At 42.4% G+C, this 15,207-nt stretch overlaps 1 protein-coding gene across 4 annotated transcripts in view; it reads right to left on the reverse strand.

The window, feature by feature from the left end:
- LOC119948011 (synuclein alpha interacting protein) overlaps positions 1-15,207 on the reverse strand; it is a 259,871-nt gene that overhangs the window by 19,464 nt on the left and 225,200 nt on the right. For 3 of the 4 annotated variants that reach the window (XM_038769796.1, XM_038769797.1, XM_038769798.1), the window contains 3 exons: positions 4,631-4,723; positions 3,218-4,268; positions 1,107-1,177 (listed from right to left, as the gene is read on the reverse strand). In XM_038769796.1, coding sequence (XP_038625724.1) covers positions 1,107-1,177; positions 3,218-4,268; positions 4,631-4,723 — 1,215 coding nt within the window. The remainder of the gene's footprint in view (positions 1-1,106; positions 1,178-3,217; positions 4,269-4,630; positions 4,724-15,207) is intronic. The other variant, XM_038769799.1, reaches the window with a different exon arrangement.

Here is a 15,207-nt window from a genome sequence, read left to right on the forward strand (position 1 = left end):
AGGGGGAGGACAGGGTTTGGGTGGGAAGATGAGGAGCTCTGTTTTGGACGTGGTAAGTTCAAGTTTGAGGTGATGGCAGGACATCCAGGTAGAGACGCTTTGAGGGCAGGAGGAAATGTGAGACTGTAGATGGAGTACTGTACAGAGCACTGAACTAAGTGCTTGAGACCACATGGTAGAACAGAGTTGGCAGATACATTCCCTGCACACTAGATGTTTACAGCCTAGAGGACTGTAATTATTATTACAACCTATTCACTCTACCTCGACCTTGTTTATCTCACTGCAGATCTCTTGCCCATGTCCTGACTCTGGTCTGGAACACCCTTTGTCTTCATAATAGAGCCTTATTGAAAGCAAATTTCCTCCAAGAGGTCCTCCCTGACAAAGCCCTCAACTCCTCTTTTCCCTACTCCCTTCTGCGACTCCCTTGCACTTGGATTTTCACCCATCATTCACCCTCCCTCAGCCCCACAGCACTCATGCATGTATCCATAATTTATTTATTTATATTAATGTCTGTTTCCCCCTCTAGAATAGAAGCTCACTGTGTCCAAGGAACTTGTCTGCCAACACTGTTACACTGTATTCTAACAAGTGCTTGGTACAGTGCTCTGCACACAGTAAGAGCTCGATAAATATGATTATTATATCCTGACAGTCAAGCACTTACTATGTGCTGGGCACTGTACTAAGTACTAAGGTAGATACAAGATAATCAGGTTGGACACAGTTCATGTCCCACATAAGCCTCATGGTCTTAGTCCCCATTTTACAGATGAGGGAACTGAGACACAGAGAAGTGAAGTGACTTGACCAAGGTCACACAAGAGACACAAGTGGCAGAGCTGGGATTAGAACCCCAGGTCCCTCTGACTCCCAGGCCTGTGCTCTATCCACTAGGCCATGCTGCTTCTCAAGCAATTACAGGCTTGGATTGGCTCTTGAGGGGAGGAAGGGAATAGACGGGTGAAAGATTTTTTTGTTCATTTTCCTCTGGCTTCAGCTATTATACAAGTGAGCTTCAGGGTCACTTTGGCAGGCACATGCAATCAAGATACAAAGGCAACAGCAAAGCTGGCATCTCATTCCCCAGTGGCACATACCATGCATAGTTACGTAGATGTTCCTCGATCAGCGCACTAGAGGAAAGATTCGTGCAGCTGTGGTAAGTCTCCTGGAGAGGTTCAATGCAAAAAAAAAACCAGTTGAAAACATGCAATAAGCTTAGCACATGCACAGGACTCAAAGACTTTGAAACAAAGCATGCAGTGAAGAGATGACAGTGCACCAGTACAACAACAGATGGAAAGAATGGAAACAGTGCATTGGGGGATGAATTTCCATATTTCTTGTGGGCTTACGTCTACCAACTTGGTTATATTGTGCTTTCCCAAGTGCTTGGTGCAGTGCTCTGCACATAGTAAGTGCTCAATAAATACCATTGATTGACTGATCTTAGAAATTGCTAGACTTTCATCTCCTAACCTCCTTACTCCTACCCAGCCACACAAAGTATTTGGTGAGCCAGGATAGCTGACAGTTCACAGTCCTTGCACAGGTTAGGAATAGCTGCTACAGCAGTAGTTCTACTCTTTAAACCACCCCTCTCTGAACAGAGGCCAGGACAAAATTAGACCTCTGAACCAGTGATTTCTGAGCTCAGTCCAGGGAGAGGTTACTCTGTCCTTAAAATGAGATTGAGCGGTGGGGGACTCTGTTTTAGTAACCAAAAGTTGATGTCTTACTCAAATTTATTTTTTTATCATTTTGTTTTCTGTAATGGCAGATCATATTTTTTATTTTTATATGGACATCTGCAGACTTCCACTTTCTACCTTTTCCCTCACCTCCCATTTCTGCAGAATTATATCCCAATCCATGCTTCTGCTAGCCTATCTGCATGTGAAATCCATAATATACTGTACCTTTTCCTAGCAGGTATCCTTTAGAATATGAGAAGCAGCATGGCCTAGTGGAAAGAACATGTGCCTGGGAATCAGAGTAGCTGGGTTCTAATGCTGAACCTGCCAACTGCTTGCTGTGTTACCTTGGGCAAGTCACTTAACTTTTCTGGGCCTCAGTTTCCTCAACTGTAAAATGGGCATTAAATCCTACTCCCTCCTACTTAGACTGTGAGCCCCATGTAGGAGAGGGACTGTGTCCAACCTGATTAACACCTATCTATCCCAGCACTTAGATATTATTTACACATAGTAAGCCCTTAACAAATATAAAAATAATAACAACAATAATAAAAATCCATCACAGGGCCTATCAGCACATAAAGCTACACATGGATCTTCCTAAGGGGGACTTGAGCCCCAGTCTAACCACAGGGCTCTTATGGAACCAGTAGCTCCTTCACTCTGAATTTGTTCATGAGTTACTGCTCTAAGATAAACTTCTAGACTGCAAGTTTATTATGGGCAGGGAATGTGTCTGCTAACTCTGTTATATTGTATTCTCCCAAGCGCTTAGTACAGTGCTCTGCCTAGAGTAAGCACTCAGTAAATACCATGTAAATTCTGCCTAAGCAGATCCCTCAGAGGGCAGGGTCAAAAAACGTCTGATAGGACCTCCCTGATGGAGGGCACCCTGGACTCTCCATGCACCCTCCCTACATCCTGGGTCTCCTAGGACTTTTCTTCAATGGTGGTAGCCCAAGTGGGCAGTGCCAGGATGAGAGGAGGGGTAAGAAGATGTGCTGATGCAGCTGTCAACAACACCCCATCCTCGTTCTCTCTCCATTTGTGGGGACACCCTTATTTGGGCTTCCTTAAGCCTCCAGATTTTAAACTGACATCTAGCAGGCAACTACTCCCCGGTGTGAGAAGAACAGAATCTTCCATCTTGGGAAGAATCCATTCTACTCCCACAGGTGAACCGCTAATTTTTGGAGAGATGCACTTTTCCCCTGGCTCATCCTAGAATTGAGCCATTTTTGCATAATCAAGGCCCTGAGTTTCATACACACTTGTCTGATTCTCTCAGGATATCTGTAGAAGGAAGAAAGAGCTGAGCCAGGTATTTTGACTTGAAGTAGCCAATACAGAATATCCCGGAGAGCCATGCCCGCTCCCCTTCAGAGACCAGACTTTGTAATTCCCTGGGGACTAACATGAAGCAAACCAAGAGAAAGACCAGCCCAGTTGCATCAGAAGTCACCCATTCGGTGGTTTGAAAACAAAAATGAAATTCTCCATGCAGCACTCACTGGTTTGTTCTTTCCTTTGCTCGTCGAGCTTGTTGGATTTCCCTTGGCGTCCACAGCCTTCCTTCCTAGAGAAGTAAAGGGCAGCGTCGATGAGGTCCTGAAGTGGCCAGCAGCCTGACAGTTATTGTTATTGTTCTGGTTGCCGCTCAGGGTCTCCATTATTGATCTGAAAGTTCCAAAGGGCCTTTTGAGGTGGTCACTAGCCTCACTGCTGGAGGGAAGCCGCTGGGCAGATTTTCCCCGCTCAGGGTCCTTTTCCCCATTAAATTCGAGCTCTGTTTGCTCCACCTGCACCACCGGCTCTTCAAAGGTCACTCTGAGTTTCAAGTTCTGGGAGGTTCGACGCTTGGAGGATGGGGACTTGAGAGCACTCTTGGGGCTCGTAGCAGTCTTCTGGGCTGCAGTGCCATCGGGGGAAGACGGTGCGGCATCTCCGGGAGACTGGTTGGGAGCTGCACTCCCAGGGGCCGGGTAATGGGATTCAATGTCTAGGTCGCTGCTCTCTGAGGTGGGAGATGGGCTGTGGCCATCAACCGACTTGGAGGCTCTCATGCCAAAAGGAAACCTGCGCCCAGGGGCTAAAGTGTGCTTTTTAATCATCAATTGTAAGCTCTCGGCACTTTCCGCCCCCTCCACGATGGGCTGTGGCCTGGGCTTGTCTGCTCTTTTGACCGGGGTGCCCTTGCGCTCCTCAGAATTGCTCGGCTCGGTGTCGACCTCACCGAGGGAGCGCTGCATCAGCTGCCTCAGCCGCGCCAGCTTCTGTTCCCTCTTCTCTGAGGGAATGCTCTTCATGTTCCGTGAGGAAGCCTGAGCATCCTGGAATTCCAAGGACAGCTTTTCCTGCACACCAACATTCTCCGCAATCTCTTTCCCCAACAACTGGCGTAAGATTTTATCCGAGTCCTCGTCTTTCACCTTAGCCCGGGTGCGGCTGGGGGTGGCCAAACTGCCGAGAATCTGAATTCCATCTGAGCTGGTGGTTACTGACAAATCATCTGCACTTGGTGGTTTCCACTGGGCTTTTCTGGAAGCTGGCGAAGACGGAGAACTAAAAAGAAATTTTACATAAGAGCTTAGCTATTTCCCAACGGGTCTAAATGACACAGTCGATAAGCTATGGAATAGCCTTTGCCAAGGATTAGAAACAAATACAAGTAAAACTAGAAAGCCGGAAGGTGATTGTGGAAAGCACTTGAAATGACAGCCTTACTTACAAATGTGACAATTATCTATTTGGCTCAGGGGAATGACCTAGCGTAGCATGAACCTTGTGCTTAAGCTGCCTTTCAAAAGCAGTAACTGAACCAACATGTTTCTGTTTAATCATCTAATTGCCTCCTTATTTTTGGAAAAGTCCAGTCCAGAAAGAGTGGGCCGGAGCACTTTAAACTCTAACCCCATTCCCATTACCTCGGGGTTGATGGTAGTGATTTGCCTTCTGATCTCTGGGCTTCTAGAAGTTGCTGGAGTTGGTTCTGTAGTGTGAACCGTTCCATTGTCTGCCTAAAAGGAAATAATAAAATGTTTAGAAGTTGTCTTTTGTGAGAAATATTCCTGTATTGTGGGGGAAAAAAGATACTCAGGACCAGGGACTGGAAACTTCACCTTGATGCCTGCCAGCCAACCCCTGATCCTTGTTCTGTGCCTCAGTTTCCTCATCTGTAAAATGGGGATTAAAACTGTGAACCCCATGTGGGATAGCTTGATTACCTTGTATCTACCCCAGCGCTTCAAAGAGTGCTTGGCACATAGTAAGCGCTTAACAAACACTATAATTATTTCTTATATTATTATTCTAAGCACTGGAGTAAATACAAGTTAATTAGGTCTGACCCAAGATCTCCTCATAATTCATCATTTTAATAATAATAATAATAATAATAATGGCATTTGTTAAGCGCTTACTATGTGCAAAGCACTGTTCTAAGCACTGGGGAGGGTAGAGGGTGATCAGGTTGTCCCACTTGGGATTCACAGTCTTAATCCCCATTTTACAGATGAGGTAACTGAGGCCCAGAGAAGTTAAGTGACTTGCCCAAAGTCACACAGCTGACAAGTGGCAGAGCCGAGATTTGAACCCATGACCTCTGACTCCAAAGCCCGTGCTCTTTCCAATGAGCCACGATTTTACCACTTCACAGATCCTGAAATCCCACTCTTTGATTACAACCTCCTAACCTGCCTTCTCACCCACACCCCTTCTCCCTGTAAAACTTCCTCCCACAAAGACTTCTGATCTTTAGACCCCCTCTACTTATTCCAGCCAACATGCCCCATTTGGACTCCCTCTGGAATCTCTCCTCTTTCCATGAACAAATTCACTCCTTAACTCCACCCTCTCTGCTGATATTTACTCCTTTGTCCCTCCGTACTTTTGTTGATCACCAACCCCCAGCACTGGATAACCTCCTCACATGCTTCTTCTACTCGTGTTCTTGCCAGGGAGCACTTCTGGTAAAAATCCAGGCCAAATCTGGCCACTTCAAATTCATTTTTACTTGCTGTAACTCTGTCTTCTCTTCCACTCAACAACACTACTCCTCTTTCATTGCTCTCATGCCCATTACATCCACTAAATTCTTTAACTCCCACCTGAAATTCCCTGTGCCCCTATCTTCTCTTCCTTGCTCACTCTTGAGGACCTTGCCAATTACCTCATTGATAAAACTGAAATCATTTAGCTCCCCCACATTTTCCCCATACTTCTTCAGCTGTCTCCCATCCCCAGCCTCTTCATCTCAAGAGAAAATTAACTATCTGCTTTCAAACTTTTATGGTCTGCACCTCCCACCCCATCCTTTCAGACCTTCTAAAAACATTTGCACCCACTCTGTTTCCCTCCCTGACCACCACCTTCAAAGCTCACTCTCTGTTGGCTCCTCAACTTCTTCCTTCAATTATGACCATGTCTCGAGTTTTAAAACAACTTTCCCCAAACCCCACAGCACCATACAGGTATCGCCCCATCTCCCTCCTCCAGTATGTGTCCAGACTTTTTGAATGGGTTGAATACACCAACCGCCCCCACTTATCCTCCAATTCTCTTCTTGACCTTCTTCAATCCAATTTCAACCCACTTTGCTCCACTAAGACCACGTTTTCTCCAAAGTCATTAATGACATCCTTCTCACTCTGCCCTAATCCTCCTTGATTGTTTGGCTGCTTTTTGACATTATGGACCATTCTCTTTACCTGAAGCTACTATCTGACCTTACTTTTTTTGGTACCATTCTCTCCTCATTTTCCTCTCACAACTCAGGCTGTTCCTTCTCAGACTCCTTGGCCGTTTCTTCCTCTGCCACACATCCCCTAACTGTAAGTGGACTCTGTTGGGATCTCTTCTCCTCCCTTTACAGTCACTCTTTTGCAGAGCTCATGTATTCCCACGGCTTCAATTACCACCTCTACGTGGGTAACTCCCAAATCAAACTTATTAGCTGTGACCTCTCTCCTTTTCCATCTCTACAGCACCTCATTGTTGGTGATACTATCCTGCAAATTGATGTTGAGTATACTTCATTGATGATGATGCTGAAAGTGCTTCAGAAACTCCCAAACTAACCTCTTAGTGTACCTCACTCTCGATTCTCTCACCTCCAAGTCTTTGGTCACACTTCTCCTTCTGCCAGAACTCTCTCCCACTTTAAATCTACTAGACACAGCTCTCCTCATCCTCAAAGCCTTCCTGAAATCCACCTCCTCCAGTAGGCATTTCCTGATTAATAGCCTCCTTCCCAGATTGTATTAATCTAACAACTGCTTTTAGCACTTATATTTAAACACCTATCCTCAGCAATTGTATATATCTTTTTCACTTATTTTTCTATTTATCATGTCACACTACTGTTATCAGTGGTTCTATTGTTGTTCTTTCTCTTGCTCCCACTATTTGTAAGTAATAATAATAATGATTGTTGTCTTTGTTAAACACTGAGTTAGATACAAGATAGTCAGGTTGGACACTGTCCCTGTCCCACATGGGGCTCACAGTCTACATAGGAGGGACAATAGGTATTGAATCCTCATTTTTCAGATGTTGAAACTGAGGCCCAGAGCAGTTAAATGACTTGCCCAAGGTCATCTAGCAGGCAAACATCAGAGCAGGGATTAGAATCTAAGTCCTCTGACTCCCAGACCCATGCTCTTTTCACCGGGCATGTCTACCTCACCTATCTGACTGTAAGAACTTTGAGGGTTTGGTCTGTGTCCTCAACCTTAATCGTACTCTTCCAAGTGTGCAGAACTGTGTTCCGCATACAGTAAGTGCTCAATAAATCCCAACCAATGACTGATTGATTGGAATTGTTTTCTATGTAGGTCAAAGTTTCAAAGCCATATAACAAGTTGGATGCTACAACAACCTTGCAGACCTTCAACTTGATGCCATGTTGTCACATTCTATCTTGCAGCCTATCCAAAGCCACACTGACCTTTCTAATTGTGTTTTCTATTTCTTTCTCTCCATGCATCACTGGACAGTGTACAACAGAATTATGTTGACTTCTTGTAAATTATGTGTTGCCAATGTAAATCTTTTCTTGTCTGCAGGGTTTCTCAGGTGCAGGCTGTACATAACTTCAATTTTCTTCAGCTCACCTGTAGCCCATCCGCAGAGGTGTCCTTCAGTTCAAAGATGATGCGGTCAGCGGTGAGTCTGCATCTATGAGTTTGAGCATCTTTGAGAGAGAATCCCTTGCACAAACAAATGGTAAGGAGTTTCTACTTGATGTAAAGGGAAACAGGTAGTCGATTATCTGCCTAGACCAGCTCCTGAACTACTGTCTCAGAGATACTTGATGATCCTTTCAGTCTGTTGAGCTAGAAGAGTTTCTTATTGGGGCTCCCAATCCCAGGGTGGTGATAGGGTGGGGGCATGGGTCTTTCTGGCTGATGGCACCATGCCAGCATGGCCTAATGGAAAAGGCAAGGGACCTAGGATCTGGCTCTGCCAATTGCATGCTGAGTGACCTTGAGTAAGTCACTTCACTTCTCTGTGCCTTAGTTACCTTCACTGTAAAATGGGGATTCAATGCCTGTTCTCCCTCCTACTTAGAATGTGAGCCCTGGTTGGGACAGGGACTGTGTCTGACCTCAATATCTTGTGTCTACCCTAGTGCTTAGTACAGTGCTTGGCACATAGTAAGTACTTAAATACCATAATTACTACTATTGTTAATTATTATTAGTAGCTCAGAAGCGTACTCTGACTCTGCCTTCCAGATCCTCAGGAAGCCCTGTTCAATCTACCACACAGCTCTGCTTCAGTCTGAAAGCAATGTACAAAAAGGTCATGCAGGGTTCCTGCTGATATGTCTCAACCAACCATACCATCCCTCAGCAGGATTTGAAAGAGTATCATGGTGAACTTCTCAGGACAGCAAAATTTGCTTAGCAATTGCCAGAACCCTGGTCTGTTGAAGGTGTCAAATGCTTTCATTAGATCAATAAACACAGTAGTACAGTCTTGCTCTGTGCACTTTTCCTGCATCTGTCATTCTGCAAAGATCGTGCCTGCTGTGCTGTGTTTTGGTCTGAAGCCACATTGTGATTGAAGTAATGTGTGGTTGACTGTGTTCTGCAGTGGCCGCAGTGATCTGTATGTCTTTCAAGTTCCACTGATGGACAATACTATAATCTATGAGATGCCATTGTTTAGACTTGGGTGCATCTGTTATATCTTTGTCTTGTTTGGGAGGCAAAAGGAAGTGTTGGTGATTGCAGGCTGATGTTTACAAGATTTGCTGAGCAGAGGGAAACTTTGCTATTTTAGCTTTTCAGTCCCTTGTGGTCTGATGAAGTTTTTCACTGAAACCTCCCACGGTGATCAGTTGGTTAGAATTTGGAGTCTATATGATGAACCTATTCAGATTCTTATAAAATAGTTTTCTCTTCACTGCTATTTGCCATTTGGGGGACACATGCACTAATGATGGTAGCAACTTTAAGGAACGAGTGACAAAAAGGCAAAAGAAAAAACAGAGCCGGGCGCTGAAGATATTAAACATGACAATACAAGGGACAGCCTTTTTGTGTTTGCAGTGTGGCTGGGACTGTGGATCCCACGTTGGCCTTTTCAGTCACACACATCCTCATAGGTGAATTTCACCATCAGTGGTGTCTTCTTCGAATAGGAAGAACAATTACATGGAAAGGCAGATGAAGAGATAGCAGTCGGTCAGGGAACCTGGTCAGAGAGTGTGGCTGGCTCTGTGAAAATCATCCCTACTACTAGAAAAACAACTCAAGGCCATGCCTTGTTAAATCAATCAATCGTATTTTTTGAGCACTTATTATATGCAGAGCACTGTACTAAGCACTTGGGAGAGTACAATAAAACAGAGTTAGAAGACACGTTCCTTGCCCACAACAGGCTTACAGTGTAGAGGGGGAGACAGATATTAATATAAATAAATTACAGATATGTACATAAGTACTATGTGCTGAGGGAGGGGTGAATAAAGAGAACAAATCCAAGTGCAAGAGTGATGCAAAAAGGAGTGGGAGAAGAGGAAATGAGGGTTTAGGTATGGAAGGCCTCTTGGAGGAGATGTGCCTTCAATAAGGCTTTGAAGGTAGGGAGAGTGATAGTTTGTCAGACATCTCCCAAGTGCTTAGTACAGGGCTTTGCACCCAGTAAGCACTCAATAAATGCAACTGAATGAAAGAATGAAGAGGGAGGGCGTTCCAGGCCAGAGGCAGGACATGGGTGAGATAGATGAGATTGAGGTACACTGAGTAGGTTGGCATTAGAAGAGTGAAATGTGTGGGCTGGGTTGTAGTAGGAAATCAGACATGTGAGGTTGGAGGGGGGAGAGGTGACTGAGTGCTTTAAAGACTAGGGTAAGGAGTTTCTGCTTGATATTGGCAGTAGATGGGCAACATTGGAGGTTCTTAAGGAAGGAGGGAAGTCAGCAAGAAGGCTGATATAGTAATCAAGGCAGGATAGGGCAAGTGCTTGGATCAGCATAGTAGCAGTTTGGATGGAGAGGAAAGTGTGGATTTTAGCGATGTTGTAAAGGTTGACCCAATGGGATTTGGGGACAGATTGAATGTGTGGGTTGAGGTGGAATATTCCCTTCCCCTAAACAAAAGTCCTATATACCTGAACCCCAATTAGGGCTGTTGATTGATTCCATGAAAGTAGTGTTAAGTGAAACAGCAGTAAAGAAAATATGTCTTCCATAGGAAATAATGTGAAGTGCATTAATGTGTTCCTGAAATCCAAAATATGGATCCAAAAATATAAATATATTTTAAAACAGTGATTAAAAGACACATTAAATATAGTTACTGCCTACCAATAGGAAAGAATTTGCATTTTTTAAATACATTTGAAATACAGCATTTAATTTTCAAAGCGCTCCCTTTCACATCCTATTGAAATGGACTTTATTAACCCTATTCAGTCAGTCAAAATACTTCAGACTTAAGGCAGGACAGGGAAGGCAAGTGTTTACTAAAGTCAACCCTGCAAGGTTATCTTGAAGTGAGAGAGTGCTTTAAGTAATAGCAATATGAAATTGCAAGAGCCCTATTGGGAAAGGGTGCTTAAAGAACATTATAACAAGAGGTGGTTGTATAAATAGGTGGCTCAGAATATTGGCCATTTGATCATAATAAGACAACACCCTGGGGGTCTTAGCAGCCTTAGTTAGGCAGGCGCTGCTCACTGCAATTAGGGAAGGAGCTAGAAAAGGTGACCTAAACATTGCCTGCTTCCCCAAATTCTAAATGGCTCACAAGAGACCTGAATCAGGTAAACTTTAGCCTTGCAGTATAACCACAAGTAGAAAAACAAAGAATAAATTAACCACCTCAATATGCATCATCATGATTCTACTTGACAACGATAATGGCAAATCATCCCCAAAGAACTGGCCAGATGTGAAGACATTGCCGCATTGAGCAGAGCTAGACTATCTGATGAAGGACAACTCACAGACAGGTGCCAAGGACACCTTTAGGAGAGCCCTCCCCATTTTGCATAGTCCTTAGCCTTTGGCCTCCAAAATCTATCCAGAATAAACTTAAAGCAGTTGATCAGGGACTGATTTTTATTGTTCACTTTTGATTTCTGACATCATTGATGAATTGTACTAGTTATTGCTCACGATTTAGTAATGCAATTTTGGACAATTTCTTGAAAGGGAACAAAGATCTAAACTAGAGTATTAAGTGATTTAGGTGCCAAATCAGATAACAGTCCTATACCAAATTTGATGGGTGAATATCTGAGATAATGGATACACTAAGTGTTGAGAAAAACAATTGGAGTAAAGGTCTCAGATATCTGGATTTAGCCATCTTTTCTCATAGTTATCAATCAATGGTATTCATTGTGCACTTACTGTGTGCAGAGCACTGTATTAAGCAGTAAGGAGAGTACAGTACAATAGAATCAGTAGACACAGTTTCTGCTTATGAGGAGCTTCTCTATTTTTTCACATTTCCTTTCCCATCCTTCCATCCCCTTTTGTCTTCTGCTTTCTAAAACTCTCACATTATTTTTCAATCACTCACTTCCTCTATCAGTCTCAGCTTGAACAATTTTGTAGATCCTAGTATACTGAAATCTAGTCCCATTTCTGATCAGCAGGCTTATGGGCTTGTAGGACTTCCTGCTGTTTAATCTGCTCCCTTTTGGATTCTGTACTTTTCAAGTCTAACCCAGTAAAAACCCTTTACACCAAATGAAGGGGATCATTTTCAGGGACTTTGTTATAATCTTACTTGGTTTTTGACAGAAGTCTTTTAAAGATATATTAAATTGCCCAGTGGGTTGCTGGGACTGGTGGAAAGCTTGGTTAATAGGAGATTTTGCCTATAAAGAAGAAGTTTTACTGTATTTAGAACTGCCATTTTAAACTAGAATTCTCAATAATGGCCAAAAACAAAACAAAACTAACCAGATAGTTTCAGCACTTTCAATTTCATAAAAATGCTTTCAACCCTAAAGAGGCAATATCTACCCCGTTCCCCACCCCACTCCTTTCTTTCAGAAAGCATTCACATATGTTCTTGCATACACTAAATACCTACATATCTGTAGAGAGAGATGCTTGCAAGTTGTGGGTTAGAAATGTGCAAATTGTATGCTGTGCAAATCATTGCCGTGGCTTTTTGTATCATACAGACTGATCCATTGACAGCTGATACAAAGTGGAAAGGGTCTTTCAAAATTAAGCTCCAGGACATGCATTTGATGGCTTTTTGATGCATTCCTTGGAGATTCTAGCTGTTTACTAAACCGTCATTGAATCAAAGAAACATTTGGATCAGCTCCACACACCTGGTCCCAAGTTACAACCAAACATCCAACATACAAACAAAACAGAATCACTCAAACTTCTTGGAAACCTAGGACTGCAGGAAAAATCTTTACAAAGTAAGGAAAAGAAGGAAGCCACAGTGTTCTAAGGTTGCTCCCAATTACAATGAATTTCCACCGCTTCTCTCTAAATCATTTTCTTTTTAAAATTGAGTTAAATCAGAACTCTAATTTAACTGTAAAACATTTTGTAAATTTTTTCCGAATATTTCACTGCCAAAATGAACTTATGACTGTGTATATATCCTTAACTACAACTTTCAGATATTACATACCAAAATACATGTTGGGGACAGGGTGAAAATGGAATTGCTGTTCATTAATTCCCCAACAGGGGTATAGTGGGGAAATGCTGGGATGTTAGATGGTATATCCCTAACCAATAGGAGGGCAACCATCATATGGTTCCACAAACAATTCTGTTTACTTTTTGCTCACATTAGAACCACTGATAATTACCCCCACAATCAATGATAGCAAATAGACTTTTAGACCTTATGAACATAATTCTCAGCATACGTATTGGAATAATAGCCCAATCAGCCCAGTATTTTGTTTCCAACAGTTGTAACGAGATTCTTAAAGGGGGACCATGGGATGGTCACCTTTCTTGACCTCGATATTCATGGCTAGGGCACCCATCTGATGCCTCTATTTTCCCTCTAGCAACTCATCATGGATTGCTTGTCTGTGAATTTATTCAAACCCCTTTTGAATCTACTGATATTTTCTGCCTGCACAACATCTTGTGGTAACAAATTCCATATGCTCATCTTCTATTATGTGATGAAGTATGTCCTTTTGTTTATTTTAAGCCTACTATTCTCCAGCTTCAGTTGGTGTCTTGTCCTAGTGTTGTGGGAATTAGTTTCCTCTGTCTACATCCTTCAAATTTTGGAGCCTTCAATTACAGCTCCTTTCAACCTCTGCTTATCCAGACTCTAGAGCCCTTTCCTCTGAGACTTTCCTAATATGGAGGCTTTCCCATTCCTCTGATCAACTTAGTTGCCTTGTTCTGAACCATCTCCAGCTCTGTTATGTCCTCTCTAAGATGCAGCAACTAAACCTGCAAACAGTATTCGAGGTAGGAATATATCATGGTGTTATTTATGGTAACTATGTTTTCTGTTTAATTTTCTAGCCCTTTCCTGATAGGATCAAGCATTCAGTTGGTCTTTGTCACTCTTCACTGAAGCAATTATTTCAAAGAACAGTGAACAATGACTCTGACATCTCTATCCTGAGTCATAATTGATAGCGCCAAACCTATTATCATGAACACCGAGTTGTCCCATATCACATATTTTCACCATGAATGCTAGATAGAATGCTGTTAGGGAATCAGAGGGTATTCTTCCACCATCACATAACTATCTGGATAGATTGCAACTTGATGGCAGAAGAAATAGTTGTGTGCATGTGCATCACATCGATCAAACTGTGTGTACTAGAATGCGAGATTTCTTTAACACAGGTTTATAAAGAATGTAACCCCTGCATTATATGAGAATTGAATGTAATTTGTGATCTGGATTTTTTCCCATAGTTTCATTTCCTATTAATTGCTCACATTATAACTTATCTGCCATTTTTAGCCCACTCACTTTGCTTTATGAGGTCTTCCTGAACCTTATCTCATCATATGATATTTCAACACCCAGAAGAGTTTGGTATCATCTGACAACTTGGAGATTTCACTTTCTATTCTCTCTTCCCAATAATTTATGAAGATGATAGGCAAAACTAATGCTGAACTCCATTTTTACCTTTCTCTATCATGAAAAGTGCCCATTTAGCCCTATCCTTTGTTTCCAATGTTTTAGTCAATTTTTTGTCCATGACAGAACATTCCCTCCTTTCCCATGATCACTCGACTTTATAAAAGTCTTCGGTGTGGAACCTTTTCAAAAGGTTTTTGAAATTCAAAATATGTTATGTCTACTGATTCCCCTCTATGACATGCTTGTAGATGTTTTTAAAGAACTCCAGCAGATTAGTGAGGCACAAAATCTCCTTACAGAAACCATGTTGCCTTTGTCTAAGTGCTCACTGATCTGAAACCTAATTACTGTTTTTATTAAGTTACCAGGTATAGAAAGGGAGTCTTACCATTCTTATTTAGTTAGTCATGTTTTTCCCTGATAGAAATCACATTGTCTTTTCCTCCACAGGTTGTGTTTTTCTTAGTGCTTGCTGATTCTATATTTAATTACTTTTTTATTAAGTTATCAGGAATAAAAATGAGACTTACCGGTCTACAATTCCCCCCGTCATCTCTGGAACCCTTTGTAAAAATAGGAGTTACATTGGTGATCTACCCATCCTCCAATAGAGTGTCTGTTTGTAACAATAGGTCATATATTCTCTCCAAGATTTCTGCAACTTCTATTCTGAGTTCCTGATTTCTTTACATTTAGTTTATCAATTTGGTCTAAAATATTCTGTTGGGGCCGTGATGTACTGATCCAATTCATCTGATGGGCAGGGAACAGGTCTGCCAACTCTGTAATATTATACTTTCCCCAGCACTTACTACAGTGCTCAGCACACAGTTAGCTCTCAATAAATACGATCGATTGATATGATCCTATCTGCTATAAAAACCCAAAACAATTTTGGTGTGGGGAATCTTACAAAGATTCAGGAAAGAGTAGAGTCT

The sequence above is a fragment of the Tachyglossus aculeatus genome, chromosome X4, assembly GCF_015852505.1.
Source record: "Tachyglossus aculeatus isolate mTacAcu1 chromosome X4, mTacAcu1.pri, whole genome shotgun sequence".
Lineage (NCBI taxonomy): Eukaryota > Metazoa > Chordata > Mammalia > Monotremata > Tachyglossidae > Tachyglossus > Tachyglossus aculeatus.